At 43.3% G+C, this 27,084-nt stretch overlaps 2 protein-coding genes across 6 annotated transcripts in view; both read right to left on the bottom strand.

Annotated features, from left to right (window-relative positions):
* Positions 1-16,686, bottom strand: part of JAKMIP2 (janus kinase and microtubule interacting protein 2) — a 36,211-nt gene extending 19,525 nt beyond the window's left edge. For all 3 annotated transcript variants that reach the window (XR_015807086.1, XM_088174066.1, XM_014893326.2), the window contains exons 1-9: positions 16,587-16,686; positions 8,847-9,112; positions 7,751-8,248; positions 6,339-6,548; positions 5,386-5,484; positions 4,558-4,704; positions 2,644-2,784; positions 1,696-1,752; positions 471-590 (exon numbers count right to left, since the gene is read on the bottom strand). Coding sequence is in view for 2 of the 3 variants with exons in the window: in XM_088174066.1 (XP_088030192.1) it covers positions 471-590; positions 1,696-1,752; positions 2,644-2,784; positions 4,558-4,704; positions 5,386-5,484; positions 6,339-6,548; positions 7,751-8,248; positions 8,847-8,975 (1,401 nt within the window). In the remaining variant the exon portion in view is untranslated. The remainder of the gene's footprint in view (positions 1-470; positions 591-1,695; positions 1,753-2,643; positions 2,785-4,557; positions 4,705-5,385; positions 5,485-6,338; positions 6,549-7,750; positions 8,249-8,846; positions 9,113-16,586) is intronic.
* Positions 16,687-18,072: 1,386 nt separating this feature from the next.
* On the bottom strand, positions 18,073-26,726 carry CDC23 (cell division cycle 23). Of its 3 annotated transcripts, none has more exons than XM_014893324.2 (16): positions 26,571-26,726; positions 25,985-26,057; positions 24,969-25,106; positions 24,677-24,719; positions 24,213-24,318; positions 23,992-24,124; positions 22,834-23,011; positions 22,650-22,747; positions 22,353-22,434; positions 21,621-21,774; positions 21,373-21,492; positions 20,941-21,016; positions 20,622-20,683; positions 19,658-19,736; positions 19,446-19,565; positions 18,073-18,587 (listed from the first exon to the last, which is right to left on the bottom strand). In XM_014893324.2, the coding sequence occupies exons 1-16, from the start codon at positions 26,699-26,701 to the stop codon at positions 18,417-18,419; spliced, it is 1,764 nt and encodes a 587-aa protein (XP_014748810.1). In that variant the 5' UTR covers positions 26,702-26,726; the 3' UTR covers positions 18,073-18,416. The 3 variants fall into 3 exon arrangements, with proteins under 3 accessions (XP_014748810.1, XP_088030189.1, XP_088030190.1); XM_088174063.1 differs by having other exon boundaries at positions 21,621-21,690; positions 26,571-26,725; XM_088174064.1 differs by lacking the exon at positions 26,571-26,726 and adding an exon at positions 26,453-26,524.
* Between the last annotated feature and the right edge of the window lie 358 nt (positions 26,727-27,084).

Raw genomic sequence — 27,084 nt, 5'->3', positions numbered from 1 at the left:
ACAGCTCCTCCCTATTTTGTGTCACCTGATAACTTGCTCAGTATCCCCTCCAATCCCATGTCCAAGTAATTTATCATGAAATTGAAGAGCACAGGGCCTAAGACGGAGCCCTGCAAAACCCTACTAGTGTGGTGTCACCAGTATGATGTCATCCCATTCACTACAACCCTTCGATATGTCTTTAAGCTGAAAGAAATGTGAAAGGTTTGTTTCCATGAAAGGGGAGAGGAAAAAAAAAACACCTTAAATTGCAGGATAGTCATAGCTATAGACTCTAAGGACTAGATTGTGGAAGGAACTCTCAGCATTTCAGTATATGAGTAACCAAAATTAAGGTAAAATTTAAAAAGTACTTATCACTCAGTATGCACTATAAAAACTTCAATGTTCTTGAGAGCCTGACCACTTGTTTTGAAAGTCATCATCTCTTAAAAACTTGTAACTTTTCTGTGGAAAGAGTCAGATCTTACCTCATCTAGATCATCATCTGGGGTTGCTGGTGTCCTGTCTGTTCTATATGAGGCCACAGAGGATGTTTCAGAGTCCACAGAATCATCATCATAGCCAAAAACTGTATCCACCACATGTCTCTATAGAAGGAATAACATGATTTCTGAACCTTCACGTAAACTTGTAGCATGTGTTCTGAAGAGGGGCAGATGAGGGAGTTGCTAGTTACTTAAAAGATAAGGTGTGAAAAATGAATAGTGGGCTACCCCTGCAATTACCACCTTCAAACAAACACAAAGGAAACCCAAGACCAGGTCTTGTACTGGTGGAGAATAAGTTTGCTGAACAATTTTTCTGAGGGTCTGTCTCAGTCTAATTGGAAAACATAATGTGAGCAGCAATATGCCAGAGGAAAAGTCTCTGCCCTTGCAGGAAGGCAGGAGAATTGTTTGTTAACCACAAAGCTCTTCAGAAGACATCAATCAACACGCAGATTAGAGTGCAAACGTAACATCACAAGGAGCTGGAAACACGTGTAGAATAGGCCCTCCTTCTCCTCTCACAGGCACTGCTGATACTTTTAATGTCTATGTGCTTCTCTTGCTGATATTGTTGTTGGACCATGGGAGTGAAAGCTATGCTCATACAAAACTAACGTGAAGGAATTTTCATTGCATCTTTCCAGGACTACAGTAACTGGCACATGTTATAAGCAATTGCTCATGCTCCACAGCCTGACACGTCCCTATTGCCAATCGTAGCCCAACTAAATCAAATGAAAACCGTGAGATGTGTCCTGTGAAGACACAGTTGCTTGCCCCTGAAGGCTTGGTTTCAGGGTATAGATTTGAGCATTTAAATACTTGGCTTATGGATAATTCTGAAGACAAACTGATCAACGAGCAATTAAGAAGCACTTCTTAGAAACATCTTTCACTTTGCTGACAGGTTAAAACCTTCTAAACCTGGAGTTTGAATCACACAAAAAACACGTACCAAGGATGCCAATTAGCTTTTACATATATTTTAATTTTTGCTCGTTGTGTTGTCAAGTGAAGACAATTGTCATATTCTCCAGTGTTATAATCTCTGGTTTAGAAATAAAATTTACTGATGAAAATACTATTTGGTCCTTATAACCAGATTGTTATAATCCACAAAGCTCTCTTTAATCAGACTGCTGAAGTGTGTTTTCCTACACAGCCTACTCCAACAGCATAAACGAGAAATGATTTTTCATCTTACCTTGATTGGTTTTGAGCTCCTTTTATGCTTTCTCCGACGAATGAGTTTCTCCCTGTCCTGGAAAGTAAGATTAAAAAGTTACTCTCTCTTCTCTTCTCTTCTTTGCAGCTGTTAGATGGCCAAATATACAGAGGAAATAAATAATAGAACTTCCAGTGACTCTCTCCATATGCTCAAACAGGAATCTGATTCCAGGTAGAAGGGAAGATTCATATCCAAGTTTGTCTGTGTGTCAGCTGAAAAAGGCCCTCGTGCATTCGCCTTGAGTAGCTGTCAAACAACAGGAACGGATGGATAGTCCTCTAAAATCACTGGGAGGCCTGGTGCATAGGCTTGGGCATTGTTCAAAGGGATGTCTGCCTTCCCTGATGAGGAAACGCTGCCTCTGTCTCAAAGTCATTAAATGATGGAAGCGTTGATCTCATCATTCCTAGCAATGATGTCTCAGAAGAGACAACAGCCTGTTTTGGAACCTTTCTCCTTCTCCTCAGTATCGTAATGCAAAGTCTGCTGACAAAGAAATTGTCAGCATTAAATGATGGAACTGGAAACTCACTGTCTAGCTGTACATGCTTTTCCAGCACATGATATGGCACGGTGGGCCAGCCTCTTATTAAGGAAACTTTTTAAGCATGACTTCGTTATAATGGTAGAAATCCTCAGCACAGCCCTGCCTTGTGAACATGTAGGTACCTTCTCAAACTCCACAGTTCTTAGTCTGCATTTCTTCCTGGAGCTCAATTCACAGTGTTATGCTTTGAGTTGTAAGGGCTGATGCTCCACTACAAATTCAGTGAACTGCACACATGCACACCTACAGCTAAACATCTGCAGATGTTAAAAACGAGTAAGGTATTAATGCTCAGACCTCTAGTTATAAGAAGAAATACTATCAGTGGTAAACTGTACACAGCAATCATTCCTAATTTCCTTGTGCTCTGGACATACCCTTGTTAACTCATCAATTATGTTCTGCTGTTCTATGACCTGAAGCTTTAAAAATTCCGTTTCTTGTTCCTCATTAGCCTGATCCAGGTCATTGAGAGATCTTAACTTCTTTAAAGGAGGATGTGATGTTATTTTTTCTCTCTGTGGTAAGAAGAAAAAATAAAAGAGAGAAAGTAAGATTCAGCAATTAAAAGACCACCTTTTAGTTAAAAACTGAGTATCACCTTTCATTTAAGCTATACAGACCTTTGACTATGTTTCAGCTACACCATTTTTTCATTAACGCATATCAGCGCTTCTTAACAATAAAGCAGCACAACAAGGCTGAGTTCTTCAGCCAGAACAACAAAGCTTTATCTATTTAGTTACCATGTGGCAGGACAGCCTCTGTAGCCCTTAAAGGTCACATACAATAGCTCTTCCTTGGCCGTTCATCAAGATGCCCCCACATGTGGCAAACAAGAGTTGAACCTGTTTAGTGGGTAGGCAAAAGCATCTCCTCTCACGACTCCATGTCCTTACTGATATTCAGTGCAGGACCACACACAGTGAGGCAATGGACATGCTTTACTCATGTGAAAGACATGCATCCAGTCACACCAAGAGTAAAGGCAAAAACTGTTGTAACAGATCCACTTTAACCAAAGGTCAATATCCTGCCTGCTCCTGAGCATATGTGGGAAAGAAGATGGCTAAAACTTGTGAGAATTACTCTAGCCACCCACAGCTTGCTAACTTTCATGATATGGGCATCCATAGTGTCATGAGCAGATGCTAGGGAGCTACCTTAGCACATACACACTGTGTCCACAGATATGCACCAAGGGTGCTGCCCTCTGATGCCAATGCCTGCAGATTCCCACGTCCCTTCTCTTTGCTGTGGGAGATCCCAAGGGACTGTGACCGGCATTACCACAGCTGTGGAAGAATAATGCTGACACAAGACACCTGCAATAAATTTATCTGTCTTCTAGGCACAGGTGAATTGCCTAGTCTTTAAGTGGATTAACCATGTAGCACTGAAGTCTTTTTTCTGTGGGACAGGAAAGTGAATCCGATAATCTCTGCCTAATCAGCAGGAAAGCTGCTCCCACTGCAGGGCACTTAGCCTGCTCAGGACAATGGCTACTACGAGTCAGGGCAAGGCCCATGAACACTCTTAGCAAGGGAAGTTGTCCCAGTCTGCCAACTTACATCTGGCAACTCACAACATCCACCTCCCTCTTCATAAATGTCAAAGCACCATCAGTGCATGTGTAGGAACATAGGGCCTGGAAGCAGACTGATAACCAAGGCAATCCCATCTGAAGGATATGCAGACATAACTGCTTGACCCCACTTCATATGGTCCTGACATGGGAAATGTATAGGTACAGCCCTAACCAAATTTAAACACCACCATTCTCCCTTTCCCATACCCCCCTACCATGCATATGTTTTATGGAAAGATTCTATGTGCTTAGCGCCATACCAGAAGTTTACTTTGTCATCATCAGCTCTAAAAAGAAAGTGTACATGATGCAAGAACATCATTCTGGCTGGAAACATCACTCTTAACAGCTTCCTTTTTGAGTTCCAGATGAAAAATAGCACAGTAGGACATGCCTCAATGATATAACAGTTTTTCCTCTTTCTTTTTTTTCAGACACTTGAAAGTCTGTTCTAACTTTGAGAATAGAACTAAAGACTGTGATTATGCATTCATGTAAGTATACTGCCCATGTATACATAATACACAACGTTATGGTATGTATATCTAGAATAATGCAGACCAAACCATGGCTGGATCTTAGCAACAGTATTACACATTACATACAACGCATATTCTGTATTTATATACATCATGCACTATGCAGATGTGGCTACCAACACATAGATCATCCAGTAATCCTCATTCTGTTCTTCAGTACCAACCATTTCTATATTTTCTTTAGTGACTGCTTTGAGTTTATCTTCCATGCGCTGCAAAGACTGCATAAGTTCATCATTTCTCTTCGTGAGGCACTTGTTCTTTTCCAGAAGAGGTTTACATTGTTTCTCAGCTTCTCGGACACGCTTCAACTGGATTGATAATAGCAATTAATAATTGTCATGAGAGACACATGAATATACTTGTAATTTGCAATCTTGACATCTATTTTGTAATTATGACATAAAGAACACTGAAGCTAGCTAAACTGATATGAAAGGACTGCATTAAGATTTCTAGCTCAGGAAAAAGAAAAACCAACAGGAGTTGAATTTATCACCCTCGTCCTTAAGAAGAGAAGTAGGAATATAAAAAGGTTAAATATCCAGGATCCTGATTCAACACACTGCTATAACCACAGAGTAGAAAATCAGATAAAGGGATCAATTCCCAGTTGTCAATTCTTTCGAAACTCAGTACTCATCTATTTTCAACCTGGTCAAATACTGGACTACAGACCTTACAAACCTTACTTCATTTACAAGGTAAGTCTCACCATGTACAAGGCAAGTTACCAGGCACATGTTGTGTGCTGAAAAGGAGGGAACAAAAGCATTCACACAGAGTCCTACAAGTCTTGCTGCCTTGACCTCTGCTGTGATTTTGTACTCACTTAACTTCAATGAAATTGTTTAATTCTAGGATAAAAAGTCCTCCTCAGCCCCCTGAGTGATGGGCCTATTCATCACCAGCTTTATCCTTGGATCCTCCCCCTCTTTGCCTTTCCCCAAGGCTCTCAGCCTCCTCTGTCTGCCAGTGCAAAGCTCACATACCAGCTCATTTCGTTCGTCAACAAGCAGCGTGTTCCGGTCTTCCAGCTTCCGGATGGTGGCATTCAGCTCTGCTATCCTCTTCTGGTTTCTGCGCAAGTCCTGTGCATGGGCAACAATGTCACACAGTTACTGATCCTCTTCAAAACACGCCCTTGGGAAAAGAATCTTTGAAAAACACACAACAGTCAACTTAAGCTGTCATCATCAGCAAATTATCTTTAGGGACTTCCACAGTACTGAATATGTTGGCAAATAGATATATATTTTTAGGACAAAGTATCCGGTTTGGGGGATACCTTAACTGAAAAATTTAAGCCATTTAAAAAAATTAAGAGAAAACAACCAAACAGATAATAACTTTTTAAAATAGAGATGAAAAAGCAAAAAGATTCTAGTTTTTATTGCCTTTTCCTATAAATTGCTTCTATTTGCTGAGCCACTACCTCAGGTGAAAAAGTCAGGACAACCCTTTCTGTCTCAATTACAGCTATTATTCCTCATTTGAATATATGTAAATATGCTTTTATATATGTTTAGTCACACAATGGATGACTTGTGTGCTTTATGAATGACACCCAAAGGCTCTCTGTGGGAAGACAGACAAAGAGGGAGATCTCCTAAGAGTCTTACAGATTCTCCATGCCCAGCCTTCTCTTTGCCCCTCCCTGCTCATCCTCCTAATTCTATCTAGTTTTGAGGATGCATGTTATCCAGGCAGTTAGTTTCATCGATGATTATTTCAGATATGTTATATTTGTGAATAGAACGACTGATGAAAACCAGCAGTACAAAGCTTTGTCCAACTACCATGCCCTCTGAAGACTCTATGGACATTAACCTGTCTGTAGTGAATGAATGGGAATGTTTTCCCAGTGCCTGTGAAGGTATGTCAGCAAGAAACATCCATGCACATCCATGCTACTGTTTTGCAGGGACCAGTAAAACCTGCATACAGGGCTGCTGCAGTGCTCTGAACCATCTCCAGCCCTTCCTGGGATCTCTCTCTTGGGACTGCTCATGTTACATTCTGCCTCCTTCACCAAAAAGAGCTGTTCATCCAGAGCTTCCTTTTGCAGCTGCAGCTTCTGCACATAGCCTGTCTGTGTCTCCAGTTCTTTCTCCAAGGAAAATATGATCCTGTCTTTAGCCTTGATCTCGTCCATCTGAATGAAAGAAACACCAGAACAATATTACTGTGTGAAGGCAACAGCATTTCTCCAATTTGTATTGTATTATTTACTAAAGAGTAGTGATCACCCCTCAAATCTTCTCTACCACACTGCACCAGTTGTAAAACAACAGTCTGAGCCATACCCATAATCCAGCACAGGAGCACATTCATTGAGCATTTTGGCAACACAAGAACACACCTCTAGGAGGCAAACTGTGAATTGGCAGGGGGCGGGGGGTGGTATCATTCTTGACAGTTTAAATTCCCATTTATTGTACTTAGTTGTCAATTCTTGAATTCCAATTATCAAGCTAAACTTTTTACAAGCAGGTCCAGCTCTCCACATGAGAGTGTGTCCTGGTTCTGGCCAGGACAAGGTTAATTTTTGCAGTAACCAGAGGACCCAGAGGTATTCTAAATGATCTCATGTGATTTTCTGGAGAGGGTGGAAGGGCTCCCTTCTGGATGAGGGTAGCATGGCTGTGGTTGGGTCACAGGCTCCATGGTGAGCATTTTGCACATAAGTCACACCCCTCCCTCATGTACATATTTCATTGCTGTTTCCAGTAAAGTGGTCTTACTTCAATTCATGATCTCATCTTTACCTTTTGTGCCTCCAATTCTCCTCTCCAGCCCACTGCAGGGGATGGGGAGTGAGCAAGAATCAATATGGTTTGGAAAGTCTAAGTGGGAGCACAAATTGGGAAGTTTCTAACCACAGCACAGTGAAACAATGCAACCTGCACCTTTGCTGGCATGGGCTTCTTTTTGTTCATTTTCCACAGTAATTACTGAAGGCTACACCAAGGCCAACCCAAAAGGCATCTCCTCTCCTGCCATGGTTTATTGTGTTTAGGATACCATAACACAGGCTGGAGAAACCAAAAAACTGCAAGTGCAGATGCAAATCCTCTTTATCTAGCCCTTTGCATCCTGCGTGTATTAGCAAACCAGAGAGCCAAATCTTTATGGATTAGACCAATCACTCTCCTCAATTAAGCTTTAACTGCCATCACAGTGCTATAGCTGACTCACTGTGATCTATTTATTCCTGACAAATGACAGTGAGAAATTTGTAATACTTTTTCAAAGTGAATTGCATTGCAGAGATCAGTTACACAGAAAAAGCTAAGAGACGCAAAAGACAAATTCAGTGCAGCCTCAGAGAACACACGAACTGTTTCGATTACTGACCAGGCGTCGAATATCCCTTTCACTCTCCCATTTGATCTTGGAAATGGCTTCCTGGTGGGACTGATGCTCACTCCGAAGATCTCCTGCCTTGATCTTATCGGCCTGGATCATATTGTTAAGGGCCTCATCTACCTGCTTTTTGGCAGACTTCAGTTCAGTAATTTCCTGCAGAAGCTTAAGGCGCTCAGAGTCAAACTGTTTCCTGGCCTCTTCACGAGCCTCAATGGTCAGCGCTGTCCGGACTTTGTCGCTGCTCCCGTCCCGCAGAGCGCACAGCGCCGACTTCAGCCGCTGGATTTCACTGTCCCGGACTTTCACCATTCTCGTCATCTCCTGCTCGTGCTGTTTGATGAGGTTCTCCCTCACAGCCTGCAGCTCCTTCATTTTCTCCTCATGGAGTTTGGCTTTCAGCTCTGTGATCTGCACGGTCTGCTTGCGTTGCTCCACTTCACGAATACGCTTTGTTTCTTGAGTCTTCTCTCTTTCAAGTTTAGCAACCTACATTGAGATACAATAAAAGTCATCTGTTACCAACGTAACAGTATCAAAATAAGCCCACCCAGACACATCCATGTCAAATTGAGAAAGACCCTGCTGAGATCCCAATCCTCCACATTCCTAAAACAAAACATAGGCCAGCTCCTGAGGCATTTATGTAGATTACATGGTCTTTACTCAAACAAAAAACCCTGTCTTCTCCAGGTGTCTTGCCTCACACAATGATGCTACATGCACCTTTAACATCTCCTTAGGAAATAAGACTCTGTATATATGTGTGTATTTGTCTAAAAGCTTTTTAACCCAGCAGTCAAATTCATCAGAAAACTGGAGGGCTCAGAAATAGCAAAATTCCTAAAACTTTGACATACTGCTCCATTTGAGGGCCAGAGGCTTCTCCCAACTTGCAGCTCAGTAAAATGCAGTCTTTTCCACAGAACCTACAGGACATCCACAGTCTATGCTATAAGTTGGGAAAGAATCAGACCACTGTTTTAGAAAGAGTTGTGTGGCCTCTGCTGAATTCTGTGGCACCATTTTTTCCACATGTTTGTCTTCTTCAGCAGGCACTTTTATTTAAAACCCAACCCTTACTCACCTTAGATTTCTCCTGATGCAGCTCAATTTGAATGTCTGTTAGCTTAGTCCTGAGTTCCTCATTGGCAGCCTGTAGGGCAACAATCAGTGCCTCAGGCTTTTCGCCCTTGCTCCGTCCTTTTTTTGACATGGTTTCTTATCAGCGAGAGTCCACGTGTTTATTTCAAATATGGACTGCCATCTTTTTCTGTTCCTTTCAGGGCCAGTTAGTTCAGCAACTACTGCGTGACATTCTTTAAGGTCCTGCACTCAGCTGCTTTGGAAGCCCTGTGAGAAATAAGACATACTATTATGTGCCAGTGGACACTGCATCTGGACAGCTCACGTTTACAGAGCACAACAGAGCACTCCAAACACTGCAATCTGAAAACCTGGAAGGGAGATCCCAGCACAATCATGCTTCTGAACACCAGCCTGGCACACTTGTGGGAATTCCATGTTTGCCCTTTTTCTGTTCTCAGAAAGGGGCACCATGCACTGAAGATAGGGATTCATTTACCATAAAGATTAGCGCTGTTGAGAGTACAGGACTAGAAGGGACAGGTTATTTAATCTAATCCGTGCAGTCTGAGGTCACCACAAAGCAGACACTTTAGTCTCAAGGAGCTACCAATGGTATCATTCTCTTCCCCTTCCCAATCCCTGATCCCCTGCATGATCCTGTACCAAACTCAGACTCTCCACAGCACTGCTATCATCTGTCACAGGAGGAAAGGGCAAGTGAAGTCCCCATCAGCATTCCAGGTCTCTGTGGAAGTAGAAAACGAATAACGTGCAAGGGCCTGTTCACACTAGAAATTGTCCCCATGGAGTGAGAAATGAGTGCCTGTGCCTTTTGGAGGATTAATATCCTAATTTACAAAAGAGGAAAGAAATTACAATATAACACTGTAACCTAGCAATTGGGGTTTTAACATCTGGTTATTAACAGTATAAAATAAAATTCTGAACATTGGACAAACATCATCATTATCCCTGAATTCATTTTAATTTGATAGCATTATTATTCCCATTTGTGGCTGCTAGCTGAGACAATGTTTGGAGATCTGGTATATCAGTTTGGAGACAGGCAAAGCACTGAAACATTAAGACTGCAAAGAGGGGGACAGAGCACAGTGTAGAGGTAGTGGTGAAACTCTTCGGCAATAATGATTAGTCCTCCAGTGCTAGATTCCAGGCAAGCTTTCCTCCATTATTATCAGGTTGCACACTAATTTTTATATTTTATTTCATTTAGGTACAAAACATAAATAGAATCACAATCTCCTATGCTAAAACAGAAGTAAAGAGACCTCCAAATATGAAAGCCTGTTTAAATCAACAAAAACTTGCATGCATTAGTAGAAGGAAGGACAAGAAAAGAACTTAATGTTTCAGTGTTCCAAGAGGGAATTTTGAGGCTGTTTCAGTAAGTCCAACCAACCAGTCATCTGAAGACATTTCCTGCAGCACTTTACTCACCCCTGTTCTTCTTTGGAGTGCTACAATGACAGAATGAGGACATTTTGACAGCAGCTTAATACTATGGCTGATAGAGAAAGATCACTTGCAAACTGTAGGCCACTTTCCCTGTCATGTTCCAGCTGTGGAATGCTGTTTGTACAACTGAGAGCATCCACAAACCTTGTTTAGGCAGAAAAGCTGATGAGATTTGCCATCAGTATCACAAAACACACAAAGTACAGTAATAAATACCCTGTAATGATGGTGATACACTCAGTATGGAAACTGAGTCACATTTCAGAACAAAAGGTTCTGTTTCAGCAATAATATCTCCATTCAAAGTCAGAGGAACAATCTCACATACTAAAAAGTTCTCAAAATTAAGGCTGCCTCAGTTAGTTACCGCAACCATAGAGGTATGAGCAAGAATTTTAGATGTAGTCTCTGCCCCAACAATCTTATAATTTGTTAAAATATCCAATTTGATTACTGTGAACCAAGTACTTTCCAAAACACAGAAGAACCTGTCCCTTTTCTAACAGCAGATGCTGCTGTCCATTTTAACTGCACAGCTTCAGTACCACAGCCATCACAGTCCTTTACTCTTAGTGCATCTCCCAGCAGGCCTCATTACAGAAGAATATGCATATAGCTGTACATTTATAGCAAGTAGAAAGACTGCTAATTATGCAACAACTGCCCAATATGAGAACTACCAAATGCAAGAGGCATCTGAAATAGCAAAACTCATAGAAACACTTCCACTGCAAAACTGGTTCCAGCCTCATAATAAGAATTTCCAATCTTATAGAATAGATATCCAGCTGCCTACCCAAGTACAGTTAAAAAAAGTCATACCTGAAATATGAAAAAATACCTGAAGCTGAAAACCACTTTACCAGTCTGTATAGTGCTAAAGTGAAAGGGAACTTTGCCATTGACTGGAAGAGGAGCAGAAACAGCAGACCAGTATGCTTCCCATGGTAACTAAATCCACAAAATGTACTTAGAGATGAGCCTGGGGACTTAGAAAAAAGAAGGAAACAGAATTCTATTAACTCTTAGAATCCTAATCAGCCATACTGCCTTTCATCTTGATGAATGATTAAATTAATGTACTCATGCTTCTTCTTGCTCTTTGAACAATGCCCCATAATTGTACCAGACTGCTGCAGTGATGGGTGGGTAAGGATGGGCTGAGAATTCATGGCTCTAATCTCACTAAGAACACTTCAACAATGTTAAGCAGTATCCAGACTATTCATAATAACACATAATAATTTTCTTTCCCAAGAGAGATCCAGAGAAGCACCATTTAGCCAAATTAACTTTTAAATATGAACTAATGTTTAAAGTAAAACATAACTGAACAGTTCCCTTTGTTGCATAGGTGCTATCTGCTCCATGTGTTTGTTGAAGATGGGCACAAGTACCCAACTCTCATCTCTGCTGTGTAACCTCTCTGGTTTGGATGCTTGGGCTCTTTTCAGTGTCACTCCAGCTCTCTTTACCACAGACTTGAACGCTAAAAGACATGTGGAGAGGGCTTACACATATTGTAATCATAGTGTAGCTTGGCTGAATAGTTGGTGTAGGCTGCTACACTATGGCTGAACGTCGTATTTGAGAAATGTTTGTTTGTGGGATGAAAGTCTACCAGGGGAAAGAGAAAGATCAGGCTTGTATTTTTTCTCAAATCAAACAACACTTTATTTTCCTAATCAATATTATTTACTTCTTTGTCCCCCCAAAGACCTTGGTGTCATCAATAAAGAAAAGACAATTATCTGCACAACACATGAAGGTTTTCACAGAGCCCCGTAAGTTCACAATATCACTCTACTAACCAGAGGGTTGCATCTCCTCCTAAAATTGTGCTGGCCCTATTGAGTCTGAAGGCATCATATTGAACACCAGATCATAATTAAGACTGTAAGACAAATCTCCTCTGTGTAATTTCTAAATCTCTTCCTTTCTCAGCATTAAAAAATTAGAAAGTGCTGCAGGATAGGGGGAAGGAAGGAAAGAGGCAGAATCTAAGTAGATTTCAATACAGTCTCCAAGTCTAGAGCTGGTTTTAAAAAAGTCATAGTTCGTGTAATGTGAAAAATCTTGGAAGTTAAGAATTTCTCTGCCTAACAGAAAATAAATTGAAACCTTGGTATTTTTCTTTTGGAAATATTGAAGGTGTCTTATTAAAATGCCCTGCTATTGTGAAATCAATGCATCGTTGCTGAGAATATTATTTTGATTTATATACTGTCACACTTAAAAATGAAACAGCTGTGTCAAAACCAAGCAACTCCTTCAAACCATACATTAATTAAACACTGTTGAAAATGGTATCAAAACTGTTGCTTCAGTTCCTGTGAGTTTTGTCAAGATTTATTTACTAAAACTGACATCAACTGGTTGTCTGTCAGGGAAGCTTCTACAGCATAATGGAAAAGATTGTAATCAATAGCAGCCAGTCTTTCCCTACATCCATTCCCAAGCTGACCTATACAATTCCAAGTCAAACTTGCTGCTCTGGTGATAAAGGAAAGCAGCCTGAAGAAGCTGCAAACCCTTGTCGGATTCTATTCTGTTGGGCAGTACTGCCAAACAAACATTTATAACCACATCGTCACTGCATGCTAACTCTGGAAAAGACTGCCTCTGTAAATTCAGAAAAAAATCAAGCCCTAATTATTGCATACCATCCCGTGTGTGTTACACCACATGACAAAATACATAATTAATGAAAACTGTGATTAAAAGCATAATTTACATTATTTTAGTATTACATCATAATTCAGCATGCCAACATCAACCCAAAAACTCAGCTCAGACTTGATGAACAGCTCCTCAGCACAAATCCTAACCCCCCCCTCTGATTCTGACTGCACAAAAATCACTGTATTGTAGTTAGATTTCTAATCAATGCCATAATAATTTTCAGGAACATCAAAACACGCTCTGAACTGAGCTCACTATATCCCTTGGATATGGAGCTCTACACAAGGAATACAGAATGAATCTGGTACTGCTAGGCTGCTCACGCTAAAATTACCATTGGCCCTTGCTCTAAAACACGAACCAAAAAAACCCTATCCAAGCTGGCGACTCCATGGAAACAGTAAAAAGGGGACAGAAGCATTATTGTTACCCGCAGCAAAGCTAAGCAGATTTGTTAAAACAATATTCTAGTATTCTGTGGCTAAAATACCATCTGTCTCTTTCCATACAGTTATTTTCCTAGAAGCTGGCGTAACACAATGCACACTGAGAACACTAATATTGACAGAGAAAATCCTGCCCTATCCCAAAAGGAAGTGGACATTTTCCAGGATCAGTACTTTTCATCATAAGATGCAAATGGATACTGACTGGAGACTCTACTTAAGAAAGTCAGAACAAGGACAAGCTCTATCAACCTGTATCTTCAGGCTCACACAGTTTGGTCAAAAAGAAGAGGGGAAACCCTGGACTTTAAAATTAACAAACTCCTTGGATTTCAACTGCTCAAGCTACACGTGAGTTATACCAGCCTTAGAGTATTAGAATCCACCACCACACGTTTGTTACAATTGGAGGATTATTTTTGTAACTTTCTAAACCACAAAATCAACTATTAAACGAATGGAGATCAAAATTGAAAATTATTCTGGGCATTGTTCTATGGTTACATTTCACAGCATTTTCCTGACTTGAATGCCCTGAGGTCACTTAAGCTTTGTAATGACAGAGAACTTATAAAGCATCTTTCCAGCTACACTGAAGCCTTGATAGTAAAAGGTCTATCAGAACCCAGCATATATTTACAAATTAAAATAGCCAATCACCTCCTTAAAACACAAACACACATAACCATACTTAACCATACATACATAAGCTCCACTTTATGTTCGGTTCTTAATGTGAAGGATAACAAAGTTCTTATTCATAAGATCACTGAGCTGGGAACGGCCTCTGAAAGCAGAGAGATTATCAGAAGCCACTGAAGGGTGACAGGAGCAAGGTTTTCAGAAGGGAGGCTGAGTCAATGCATTAGAAGTATCACAGAGTTTGAATTTAGGCTTGGAGGGGACACTGGAAATCATCTCCAAGATGAGAGCCACATTTCTCTGCCTTAGGCACTACCAAAACAGTCAATCAGAGGGCAGGAAGTCAGAAAGGTTACAGTATGTCACTGACAGCCTACTCCCTTCTGCCAGGAGTTCTGCTGACAAGCAGGGAATCCCAGCAGACCACCAAACTGCCACAGTTCTGGGAAACGGCCAAAGCCAAAGGGGCAATCCATCAACAGCTCCTGGCAGCCACCAGCACTGGCTAACTCCTACGGAAACCCCAGCAAAAACTTTCCAGCCTTTCCTCCCTGAGGCTTCTCCTTGGGATTTTGTTTCCTGTGGAAGCAAGGGTGGAACTGGCTCCAGTCACACGACTTGATTAGAATCATAGAATATCTCAAGTTGGAAGTTACCTATACGAATCAGTGAGACCAACTCCCTGCTTCTCACAGGACCACTTAATACTAAACCACATTGCTAAGAGCATCATTCAGATAGTCCTTGAACTCTGATAGGTTTAGTGCACTGACCACTTCCCTGGAAAGTCTGTTCCCATACCCAGCAACCCTCTCAGTGAAGCAGCTTTTCTTACTGTCCAGTCTGAACCTCCCTTGATGCATCTTCATTCTATTTCCTTGTGTCCTACTGCTGGTCACCAGAGAGAGGAGATCAGCACCTCCCCCTCTGCTGACCCCCTTGAGGAAGCTGTAGACTGTGATGGGATCACCCCTCAGCCCTCTCTTCTTCAAGCTGAACAAAACAAATGTCATCAGCTGCTCCTCCTAATCCTTGTCCTCAAGACCTTTCCCCATCTTGGTCATCCTACTCTGGATACACTCTCACTAGTTTGATGTCCTTGTATAGAGGTGCCCATGGCATTTTTTGATTGACACAGGACTTCTGATAGAGTACTTGTGTCTTGTGCCGTCTTCAACAATGACCATCTCACCAGATTTCACCAAAATCGTACCCATTCCTAGAAAACCTTTTAAAATCACCAGGTGTTTACCTCACTGAAATACCCATCAAAGCCAGGTTGAGTACCAGCAGAGGCAGCATTTACAGCACAGCAGCTCTGGGTTTGAAATTCCTATGCAGAGCAGTAGGCCAGATCAATAGAAACAAAACCTGAGTCAGAGCAGAAGCAATAAACGTCACATTACTGCTTGAAAAGGAATTAAACATTCTCCTGATGGGCTACCCTGATGCTGAAACCAAGCACATACTTGCACCACAGCAGAATCTGACCCAGCAAATCAGAGACGTTGAGAATGGGAGTCCAATATGTCACCTTATGGTGAGGCACAGGACAGCATCAAAATGCAACTCTTTTTTTAAAATGCATCTCTGGGGTTTTTTTCCTTAGAAGAGGTGAAATTATATTTTTAAAATATGTACGTTTCTATGTTCCTAACCTATAAGGTATGAGCAGCATCTTTAAAATATTTGCATTCACAGCAAAAACCAGAAACAGGCTACAAATGAGTATTTAGTGCATAAGGTAGCTCAAATGTAGGATCTAGATCTGCCATAAGTGGCCAAAATGAACCTGAGCGATGGCAGTCCGGTAATTTAAGCATAAATTGCATACCAGACCAAGAGGCAGTTTTCCTCCATCAGTGGCTGTGAAAAAGGCATGCGTTGGGTGTACAAAGAGATGCATTCTGCGGGGTCTGTGTTCGCAAGACAGAATGTCTTCTTACACATAGGTACGCCAACCCTGACAGCCCAGGACACGAGCAGGTGCAATTGCGAACGTTCTGCCGGGCAGGAAGCCTTATGTATCGCCGTGGGAGCGGGCACAGATGCGCCGCGAGTGCAAAGGAGCGCAGGGAGCGCCTGCAGGGCCGCGCTGGCCTCGCTCCGCTCGGGCTCCCCCGCGGCGCCGAGGCCCAGCCCGGGCTCCGCCGACGGCCGATCCCAGCCCCGGAGCATCCCTTCCCTTCCCTGCCCCAGCCGCCGCCCCCAGCGCGCCGCGCCCGCCTCGGGCGGACAATGACCGCCGGGCATACAATGGTGCAGGGCCGGCAGGAGGCTGAGGCGGCTGCGGGCTACGCCTACCACACCTCTCCCGCCATCTCCTCTCCATCACCGGCGCCGGCTCCTGCTCGTGCTCCCCTCCCCTCCCGTCCATCACCTCCATCGCTTCTTCTCCCCCCGCCGCGCCGCCGCCCCGGCCCCCCGCAGCCTGCCGGTCATTGTTCCACCGCCGCGAGCACCGGGCGACCCTCTCGGCCGCCGCCGCTCACCGTGCCGCCAGGGAAAGATGCCGAGCGGCGAGGGATGAGCACGGCGCATCCATCTTCCTGCCGCCGCGGCGGCCCCAGCGCCCGCACCGGCCCCAGCGCCCGCACCGGCCCCGCCGCCTCCTGCGCGCCGACGCTGAGGGCGCGCGCCCGCCCCGCCGCCGCCGCCCCACGGCCGAGGCTGCGCTGCCGGTCCGGGGCTGCGGCAGCCCCGCCCGCCCCGCCGCAGCTGCGCCCCGGCAGCCCCGGCAGCGCCGCGGGGAGCGCGGGCCGAGCCGGCCGAGCAGCCCCGGCAGCGCCCCGGACCGTGCGGCTCCGTCAGGACTCCCTGCCAAGCCGGCCTCCGAGGGCGAAGGGCCGCAGCCCTCGCACCGCAGCCACGGGGACACGAGGTGTCCGGAGCGCCCGTGGCCCCAAGCTGGAGCTCGCCCCAGGCCTTGCGACTCACGAGGGACACACCTCATCACTAGTCTCCATTTGGACAGCGCGTCAATGGCCACGGTATTTGGGAGTGTGACCGCTGGCACCCTGGGGTCCACCTATCCAATCCATGTCTTTCCAGCTTAGAAACAAGGACACTGTGTGGAAGCAATAGTATCATAACCAGCAGCAAATTAACCTCCACGCAGAGGGCCACCAAGGTTATCAAGCACAATTTGCCCCTAGTGACAACAATTTTACAAATGGTCTCATTGATATCCTCAGGTTTGCATGAAATAATTAGGAGAGTTCTTGCAAAATACATCAAGATTCAGTTTTACTGTTTAAAGCCATGTGCAGTAGTAAGGGTTGTTGAATGGATACTATGGAACATAAGACAGTAATTTCTAGATATACCCAGAACTAAGAACATGGGCTCCCTCTGCTCCACGCTCGTGATGCAAATGCATTGTACAGAGGGCCCGGGGCTGTGACCCACAGGTTTCCTGATGTGCCCATCTGTACAACTGGTCTCATGAAACACAGGAAGCTATGGCTAAATGGGAAAGGATTTTTAAAATGCTTTATCCTTCATTTGAAGTCATGCCACAGACATACAGAGGGGCTGTAAATTTATAGGGGTGAACAAGGACACTAATTCTGAAACAAAGGCATAATTATCTTTTTGCCTCCTTAACAAAATGATCCATTATAGCTCATTTGATTCCATTGCTACAGTACACATGGAAGCCTCACCATAAAGAAGCCCAAGGACTATAACTTCACCGTTATTTTTTAAATTATGCTATCCCGACTGCTTTTCTACTGAAAGCCAAAACTATCCACCAGATCTACAGTGAGAACTCAGACAGCTGTCACCTGTAGCTACTTGGGACTCCTCTGACATTTGCCAATCCTTTAACATACCCATGGGACCTATCTCTAGTGCCTATTCTACCACTTTACTGAAATGTCTCCCGTGCAGTTCAAGAAAAGCAAAAATCATTAAGTGAGGACAGCAGTGATACTACTAAGAGGTCATCCAAAGAAGTGCAGTAAAGAGCAGAGATAACTTGGCAGAATCAAACTTAAAATGTATTTTAACTCAAGCAGACAAGCTCTTCCCAATGCCTCACTTAGGAGTAGTCCTGTGTAGTGGGACATGTCTGCCCTCTGGCTGGAATGACTTGGTAAGAAGTAGAGCAGGCTCTCACATCGCAGCACAGGCACTTTCACATCAGGCTCCCCTTTGCCTGTTGGGGCCCATCTGTCTTCAGCTGCGAACTCTGCTAATTCCCACCCTTCATATGAGGGCAACAACAAAAGGTGGAATTTCCCTAGAAAGAAGTAAGTGGTTGCGTGTCCCATGTGCAGTGTCACATCCAATGCACAAGTTAGAAGTATCAGAATTGTTCATGGTGTTACAGAAGAGAGATTGAGAGGGGAGACACGACGTGTGGGAGTGTTGTTGGCTGACAAGGATGCAGGAAGGAAAAAGGGAGCAGCAACATCTGTGGATGATGTTTCTCCTTGGTTGCGAAGCTGTAAGATCTGGCGCAGCAGGGCCTTTCCTTCTTCTCTAGTCTGAAATGAATTTGTAGAAAACAGAGCAATATGAATGGATGGTTTCTGGGTCAAATTCAGTATGTAAGCAGTGTTACTTAGTTTGTCATTCTGTAAGGCTACAAGCTATAAAAAAGCCATTCTCAATTCTTTTTTCTTCTGCTCCTTAGAAATGTGTACGGTAAATCACTTTTTTTTTTTTGTTTTAGTCTTTCCTCCTTTTACTCCTGATTGGTGTGTTTCTTGGGTATTTCAGAGAACAGAACATCAACCACTGAAGCTGTCTAAATACTCCAGCAAAAAGCAAATTGGGAAAACTTCGAATAAGGTGAATTCAGTTTGTAGAGAGGCAGCTTTGTCGAGGATAGGCCGAACACCCTGCACTCATGGTGTCTACCACTAGGCTGAAATTAAAAACCCCAAACTGCCCACTTATAGAGTCACAGAGTATGGAGTTGCACACAAACCCCAAGTACTGTTATATTCTCTGCACTGTCTACACCGAGAAGATGAGAAAAAAGAAGTTTTAGAAGTACCACCACTCCACAGTGTGTGGGAGTTTGTGACCATTCAACTAACTCCTCACAACCAAGATTTTTAGCAGCCTCAAGACTGCCATATGAAGCTTCAAATTCTTTTACTTTGTAAATACCAATGAGATATGATTCAGTTTCACTATCTACATCACATTGCATGACTTTTATCAACCATACTCAGCATGACTGATCAGGTATACACAACAACCACCATTCAGGATGTGACCTGTATGACTAACAGACCTCATTTCTTCATAAAAGATTCCTTCTACTCTAAGGGGAGCCAAGATCAAGGTCACATATCCCTTAAGAAAGAAGCACCAAAGACTGTGCAGCTACTCACATCATTGAAGGCACAGCATTTCTGAGCACATGCTGAGGCTTCATCCCAAAGCTTACACTTGAAGTAGTACTGGGCCAGGTAACGAAACGCAGTGCTGACCTCCAGGTGCTCCACTACCTCCTACAGTGAGTGGGGTAAAAATCATAATCTGTAAGTGCCTTCCAAAGCAGCTCTACACCATGTTTACTTTTATTCCCAAGATATCGTCTTACCCCACAGGAATAGATATCCTGGATGTATTTGATGTAGCATTGAGCTGCCTGTTCAGATTCATTCAGCTGTTCATGCAACCTAGCAAAGGAGAAAAGTGGGTCACTGGAACAAGACTGCACTGTTGAAGACCTTCTTGGTCTATGAGAAAGTACCTGTCCATCCTGACCTGCACTAAAGCCAGGTCCTTTCCTTCAGAATTTGCAGGACATGCAACATGTACTGCCTCTCATACAAAGAGATGATCCAGCTGGCATTCATGCTGACAAAGAGGGTGGCAGTCAGATAGTGACTAGGCAGCTAGAAGCACTGACAACCAAAGCAGGGACCTTTGTTTATTCTGTTGCATTTTAAACCTTTTAACAGACCTTTGCCATTCTACTTATTTGCTATTTCCTCCAGTGCTCCTTCTTCCCCTGCTACAGCCCAAATTTGTACGGCAGTTTCATTTTTCACTTGCCCTTTTTTCCCCTTCACTTTTCCCGCTTTATGTTACTCAACCAAAAAAATTAGTGCCAATGTCATAGCATTCACATTAGACCTTTTCCAATGTCACAGCCATATACTAGAAAGGAAAAATAAATTCAAACTACAATTGTGTACATCACCTACCGTCATGGGCTGCTTTTAAGTTGCAATATGACAAATACAATTGCTAGCACTGCCTGCTCTAATCACCTCAGGATTCTGAAGTCCTTTGCAACTCACATTATGCTATCATTCGCTCTAGTTATCCTGATGGAAACAAAGATAAAGCTGGACACCAAAATTTGCAGTCACTACAGCCCTAAAGACACCAATTCTTACACAGCTTTTTTTTTTACACTTGTTTACTTTCTAAAGATACCGATTCTTACACAGCTCTTTTTTTTTTTTTTTTACACTTGTTTACATTCTGTATTTTATCACTAGGTATGAAAGTGCATTTAACACAAGCCTGACAGTTCAGTGAGGGTACATACTCACTTGGCGAGTTTCACAAGTGCCATTTTCTCTACATCTCCCACAGCATAAGCTCTCCAATAGCACTGCCAAGGAAGGAAAGTCAGTCAAGCAGGGCACAAAAATTACTCCAGCATGCAACTCAGAAACAAAAATCCATAGGGCTTGTCAGCAAAAGGGGTAGGTATCTGTAGACAACTCCTTACAGCTGCTTTAGTCGTATTGCAGCAGTACTTCCCCAATTGTAACTTTCAACGAGTTTAGGAAGCACTAGCTACATAATTTTGCTGCAATTTCACCCAGTGTTCTGAGACACCCTAAGGTCCTACACATCAGTCCTCACCTTCTTAGCTTCCACCAACTGATTGAGTTTCTCATAGCATTCTCCTAGAGCAACCAGCATACGAGAATCATTTGGTCTGTAAAAGAGCAATTCTTCAGGTAGTTTAATGGACTTCCAGCTGATCTCAAGGTAAGGGAAAGGTGGGGGTAGGTGGTCAAGGGAAAAAAAACAATCTACACCTGGCAGTCTGTCATCCTTTAGTGTAAAACATCACTCATACTCCAGATCAGTAATCCTCAATATTTAACTGACAAAGCTTTTGTTAAAAGTTAACTAACACAGCTAAAAAGATTTGAAACATTGAGACTACACACTTCAAAAAGCATCGATTTTTTTTCCCTCCCCAACTTAGTTCTTGTATGTAAATTCCTTAGCCAGTATCAACCATGTCAGAATGAAGACCAATAAACACGGCTCCATTCTCAACTCTACCTGAGCTGGTGGGCCCGTCGGTAGTAATAGAGACAGTAAAATGGCATTTTGAGGATTTCATAGGTTTGCCCCAAGCCGTACCATGCTCTATAGTCCCTTTTGTTCACCTCTATTGCATGCCTGTCAAAGAAAAGGAGATTTACTAGACAGAAAATTAGTATCAAAACCAAGTCCAGCAAAACACTAAGAAAAAATAGAAGATACTATTTCAGAAGCAAACACCATTTTGTACAGTACATGAGCTGTACCTATACGCCTGGATAGCTGCAGATGTGTTCTTCATTTCCATATACTCATGTCCCATAAGTGTCCAGGCTCCTAGATAACGAGGATTCAGTTTCAAGGCCCTCTGGAAATAGAGTGCTGCTTTTTCATGCTGGGAACGCAAGCTATAATAATTTCCTAAAGTAGAAGTCATAATATTTCAATAAATTTTAAAAAACCCACAACCAACCAACAAAAAAAAGCCAACACCAATAAAGAAGTAGAAAAAAGGATGTAATGTGTATTATTACCACCTCCTAACAAATTATAAAGAGTCCTAATAAAGACAGAACCGATTCAAACCTCAAAAGACCTAATTGCACTCTGTTCACCAGTGCTCTGGTCAATCCTTTTCCAGCTGTAGCAATCAATTTATGATTCCATCCCCTTGGAATATCATGATCTAACAAATTAATTTCCTGCTCCTGACACAAAATTATTTCCATTGGAGTTTGAAGATCATTAAGGGATTTTCAGGTACATGGGTCTCCTTTCTACCCTAGTAATATCACAGCAGCTGTCGGAGAGAAATGAGGGAAAAGGGTCCTCTGTCATTTAGTCTGCTTTTCAGGCTGCCTGAATCCACATTCACCAAGTGGTGATTTTGACTGCCTTGCTGGCTGATCACTTCCACAAGTGTTTCCAAGATTCCCTCACACAGCCTATAGACAGCAAAATAAGATGTAAAAATAACATGTAAAAGAACGGTCTCTCACCAATTACACAGCAGGTCTCAACACGGTACTTGTCTATCTCACAGAGATTATGAGCCAGGTAGCTCAACTCAGGCTTCATGCTCTAGTGGAACAAAAGGTTAAAGCAATGAGACAGTACGTTATGTTTTGAAAGAAAATCTAAGCAACTGGCAATGCATACAATGCATCTCCTCCATGGAGTTAGGAAGCAGAAAGCCTGTATTCAGACAGGCCAGACAGCACCAGCTGCTTTGCCAGTCTTTAACATATCTCAAACAAATACCATCACCATGGACAGGCCACAGAAAGACTGCTTACCCTTACATAGAGCAAGTTGGAGAAAGTGTCCATGTTTTCTATCCTGTAAGGATCTTGTTTCCTCAGCTCATTAAAGATGGATAAAGCTTTGTCAATGTCTGAAGAAAGAACAGCATATGTGACACCAACAACTATAAATGCAAAGTTTGCACTAAGAGGGTCACTCCTACGTAGTGTCACTGACCTCTTATATTGTGGTAGGCAACTGCAATTTGAGAGATGATGTAAGTGCTTTTGGAAAATCCTGCATCAATGAGACTCTGATACTTCTGCAGAGCTTCCTCTATCAGCTGCAGCTCTGTATAAATGTGTGCAAGAAAGAACTCTTTCATCCATGTATCTGGCAAGGACAGGAACTTCAGCTAGCAAGAATCAAAGAGGAAGAAGAGATAACAATGAGAAGTATTTTACAAGCTCCATGTGGCAAAGACCCCATTATGTTCCCTCCCATGACTTAGAAGATGGTCCTGAGGTAGGAAGCTTTCCTGCAGTCACTTTCTTACACCCATTTGGTCAATGGGGGAAGAAATTGTCCTCAAATATGACATCACCTGGCTCTTGTTTCAGCCATTAGATTCAGAAGTCCTTTGAAAGACCACACTTTCTTCCTATGTTTGAACATCAATATCATAACACTAATTTAATGAACTATGTGAGCAGACTCAAAATTATATAATAAAAAACGCACTTCCCTTTTTCCACAAATTGGTAATGCTCTCCTCTGCATCACTTTTTAAAACTTTTTTTTTTAAGTACTATTTTAAATACTTCCATCAGCCAGAATTTACTGAAGAATTCCAGGAGTGGATTCAAATTCCATGCAGAAAGAAAAATAATCTGTTTTGGTTTTATATCTGAAGTTTGTTTCTTGGATACAATTCACATCCTATGTGGCTTCGTACATTACCATTTTTGAAAGTAGTGATTCTATATATCCTTGCAAGCTATCAAAAGTGCCCAATAACAGAGGAATCAGAACCAGATTAAGAAAAATAAAAAAGGGAAGCCTCTTAGAAGGATCTCCTTCATGTGACAAGGTGATAACCCTGGTGACAACTACTTCCAAAATACATGAATTAGAAATTTCTTAAACCACTTTGTGGGTGAATGGTAAGAAATTAGCCCTGCCTGTATATGGATTCTCAATCTACACCATGGCAAGCAATTGAAGATAAAGAGGATTTAACAATATAATTTACAGCCATGGATTGCCTTGCCCGATACTGTCTCACGGAATGAAGCAGTGGGCAACATCAATCTTGTGGCAACAGAAACACTGGCCACTGAATCAGGCTAAACTCTTGAGATTTGTTACCACATCTTGGTATCGCTGAAGTTTTACCATCTCTTTATCTGTAATCAAGTTGCAAAGTTCCAGCCAGGCTCCCCAGTGCAAAGGCAGGACATGAGCAGCTTCAACAAACACATCTATTGCTTCTTTCACCAGGTCCAGTTTCCGCAGCACAACACCATATCTGTAAAAAATAAAAGTATCAGGTTGATAAGAATCATGGAATTCTGCATATCCACACAAATATATAAGAAATACATGCAGGCACTCACAGATAAAGGCCAAATCCATCTAGTTCCTGTGCCTTGTGTTTCTTGCTGAGCTCAACTCTCAATTCTCGCAGAGCTTCATTTTTCACCTGTCCTTTTTCTAGAGGTCCTACGTGAAGAGAAAGTCACGTAGCTAGCTTTCAATAAGGAGTCTCACCACAGCAATGCAAAGTCTAGGGTACAATCAGAATTATCACTGACATGACATGAAGGCTTCCCAGCCTGTGCTTATTTTCCCCACTTTAACTGGTCACACAGTTTAAAAGAAGACCTAATAGATGAAAATCTGTAACCTGTAATTACACCAACGAATCAAAAGAGAATGAAAGAAATCATGTTACCACACACTATTATCCAAAAAACTGAGGCGAAAGCCATAGATCCAAGATGAGTCACATGAAGAATCAGGAATAATGAAGCAAAAGCTTCATTATCTCGTCATGAGTTTCTTGACACCAGAGACTTACCCAAACTATCAACTGTCTCATCATCCTTCTTCTTTTCCCCTGACTGTGGAAAAGAAAGAAAATCCAAGATTACATTACAACAGTGTATTTCCTGTGTTTGCTGCAGCACTTGCAGCAGTATGTAAACTGAATTTTCACAGACAGAACAGCCCTATCTTCCTTTACCCCAACACGCAATTTGGACTTCAAGGTGGTCATTAGGAACAGAATAAGCAAAAAAATAAAATATGCCAGGGAGGGGTAGGAGGCAGGGGAGTTCATTACTAGGAGGTAACCTTTTTTTCTACCTTACCAGGTATCTAGAGTACATGTACAAGAAGTAAGCTTTCTGGCTTTTGCAGCCCTGTAAAAAGTAGGCAGCCCTGTCATATTCTTTGAGATCGAAGTAAGACTTGGCCAATGTGTAGGCATCCAGATCACGAGCATCCTCCTGCAGGGACACACATGAGTTTTAAGACCCAATAAGTTCTGACATACTTTAGGAAAATCATGGTTACAAACATAGCAGTGAAATTGCTCCAAAACCTAAAGATGTAGTTTATCGATCTTTACAGATGGTTTGAGTACTATCAGAAAACTTCCTCCACTCCCTCACATGCCCCAATTCTAGAGTTCTCAAATAACGAGTACAGACTATTAGGAACATTTAAAATAAATGATGAGATTCCAGAAACAAATTGTGGCAAGCCGCCAGAAGGCAAGACTTAGCCATTCAACTAGTATGAAATGGATCATAAACAAGAAACCTGCTCAGGAATTCCATATAAAAGAATATTAATCTGCTAACATGCAAGACAACACTTTCTCGGTAGGTATAACTTGAAATATATTTATGACTTCTACAATACACCAGCACAGGCACATACCTATGAGTTCTGCATTCCTACAGAGGTGGGAATGGAGACCCAACTTGTTTCTCTTGTGTCCTAATGAGCACAAGTTTAATGGCAAAACATAATTTGCATTAAAATAAAATTTGACCACAGTAAAGAGGAATAAAAATAAAGTAGTGTGCGTGTGATTTCAAATTTGGCTTACAGAGTGCCTCATTTAGGACACAGCAACAGATAATGCTTTCATCTGCGAAAGCACATTCAGCTGTCACCCCACTGAACACACTACGGAAAGGATGCTCCCAGCATTATGGCAGGACTGGAGCTCAGTGCAGACTCCCACACGTGGGATTTTGGAGATTGTAATCACGTATACTCCTCCATAGTTAAGATTAAACAGCCCACCCCCAAGAGCTGCAGCACCTTCTCCTAGAGCCCACAGTCACTCTCCCCCAAGCACAGCCTGGGGCCGTACCTCGGTGAGCTCGGGGGGAGGCGGCAGCTCGTTCAGTGGCAGTGGCTCCAGGGCGAATGCAAGTTCAGCAGCCCTGTGGGAAAGGGAGCATTAGAATCATTGAATCATCAAGGCTGGAAGAGACCCGTAAGATCATTAAGTCCACCGTCAGCCCAGTACTACCACTGTAATACCTAAACCACGTCACCTGGCGCCAGATGCAGACATCTTTTAAGTACCTCCAAGGACTGTAGCTCTACCACCTCCCTGCGAAACCTATTCCAGTGCCTGACCACATGAGCAATGAAAAAGAAATTTTCCAATATCTCACTGAATCTTCCCTATCTCAACTTAAGGCCATTACCTCCGGTGCCCTCCCTGCGGGCACGGCAGAAGAGACTGGCTCCCACCCCACTGCAACCTCCTTTCAGTGAGTTGCAGAAAATTATGAGGTACCCGCGAGCCTCCTTTTCTCGAGACTAAACAAACCTAGCTCCGTCTCTTCCACCCTCCCGGCAGAGAACATGTTAGGCCAGGATCCGCCGAGCTGGGGCCCGACCAGTTGTGCCGTGCCCCGCCCCGCCCCGCCCCGCCCCTCGCCGCTCACCACTTCCCGCTGTGCTGCAGACCGCGCTCGCGGCTCCGCTCCGCCACGTTCAACAGCTGCTTCTTGATCTCCCGCAGATCTGAGAAGTCGCCACCACCCGCCGCCGTCACCACCATTGCCGCCGCCGCCATCGCGCCAGCCCGGCCAATCACAGTCCCGCCCGCCGGCCCCACCAATCACAGCCCCGCACCTTGCGGGCCCGCCCGCCAGTCCGCCCAATCACAGCCCCATCCGCCGGCCCGACCAATCATAGGTCCGCGCACTGCGCTCCCCGCCCCTATACGGAATCGTCTCCCTGGGCGAGTCCGACCAATCCCAGACGCGTCCCGGAGCTGTGCCTTCTGATTGGCCGGCGGTGGAGGGCGCGCGCTCCCCGCGGGGGGCTCAGGCCCTGCTCCCGCCGCGGGACTCGGCGCCGGTGGCGTTGAGGGATCGGGACGCTCTGACACCAGAGAACAGCAGGCTTCCTAATTTCTCGTTTAGTTCTTAGCTGACAGGGGAAATACTCATTACG

Source organism: Sturnus vulgaris, chromosome 15, assembly GCF_052056855.1.
Source record: "Sturnus vulgaris isolate bStuVul1 chromosome 15, bStuVul1.hap1, whole genome shotgun sequence".
Classification (NCBI taxonomy): Eukaryota; Metazoa; Chordata; class Aves; order Passeriformes; family Sturnidae; genus Sturnus; species Sturnus vulgaris.
Note: the sequence above shows the minus strand (reverse complement) of the source record. Positions and strands in the feature narration are given on the sequence as shown.

Excerpts from the sequence above, each read along its gene's own strand:
- CDC23 (XM_014893324.2), bottom strand. The coding sequence starts at position 26,701 with ATGGCGGCGGCGGCAATGGTGGTGACGGCGGCGGGTGGTGGCGACTTC. Across the intron at positions 23,012-23,991 it reads TGATTACAGATAAAGAGATG|CTGAAGTTCCTGTCCTTGCC; the intron begins GTAAAACTTCAG and ends GATTCTTGCTAG. Across the intron at positions 21,775-22,352 it reads TGAGACCTGCTGTGTAATTG|GAAATTATTATAGCTTGCGT; the intron begins GTGAGAGACCGT and ends CTTCTACTTTAG.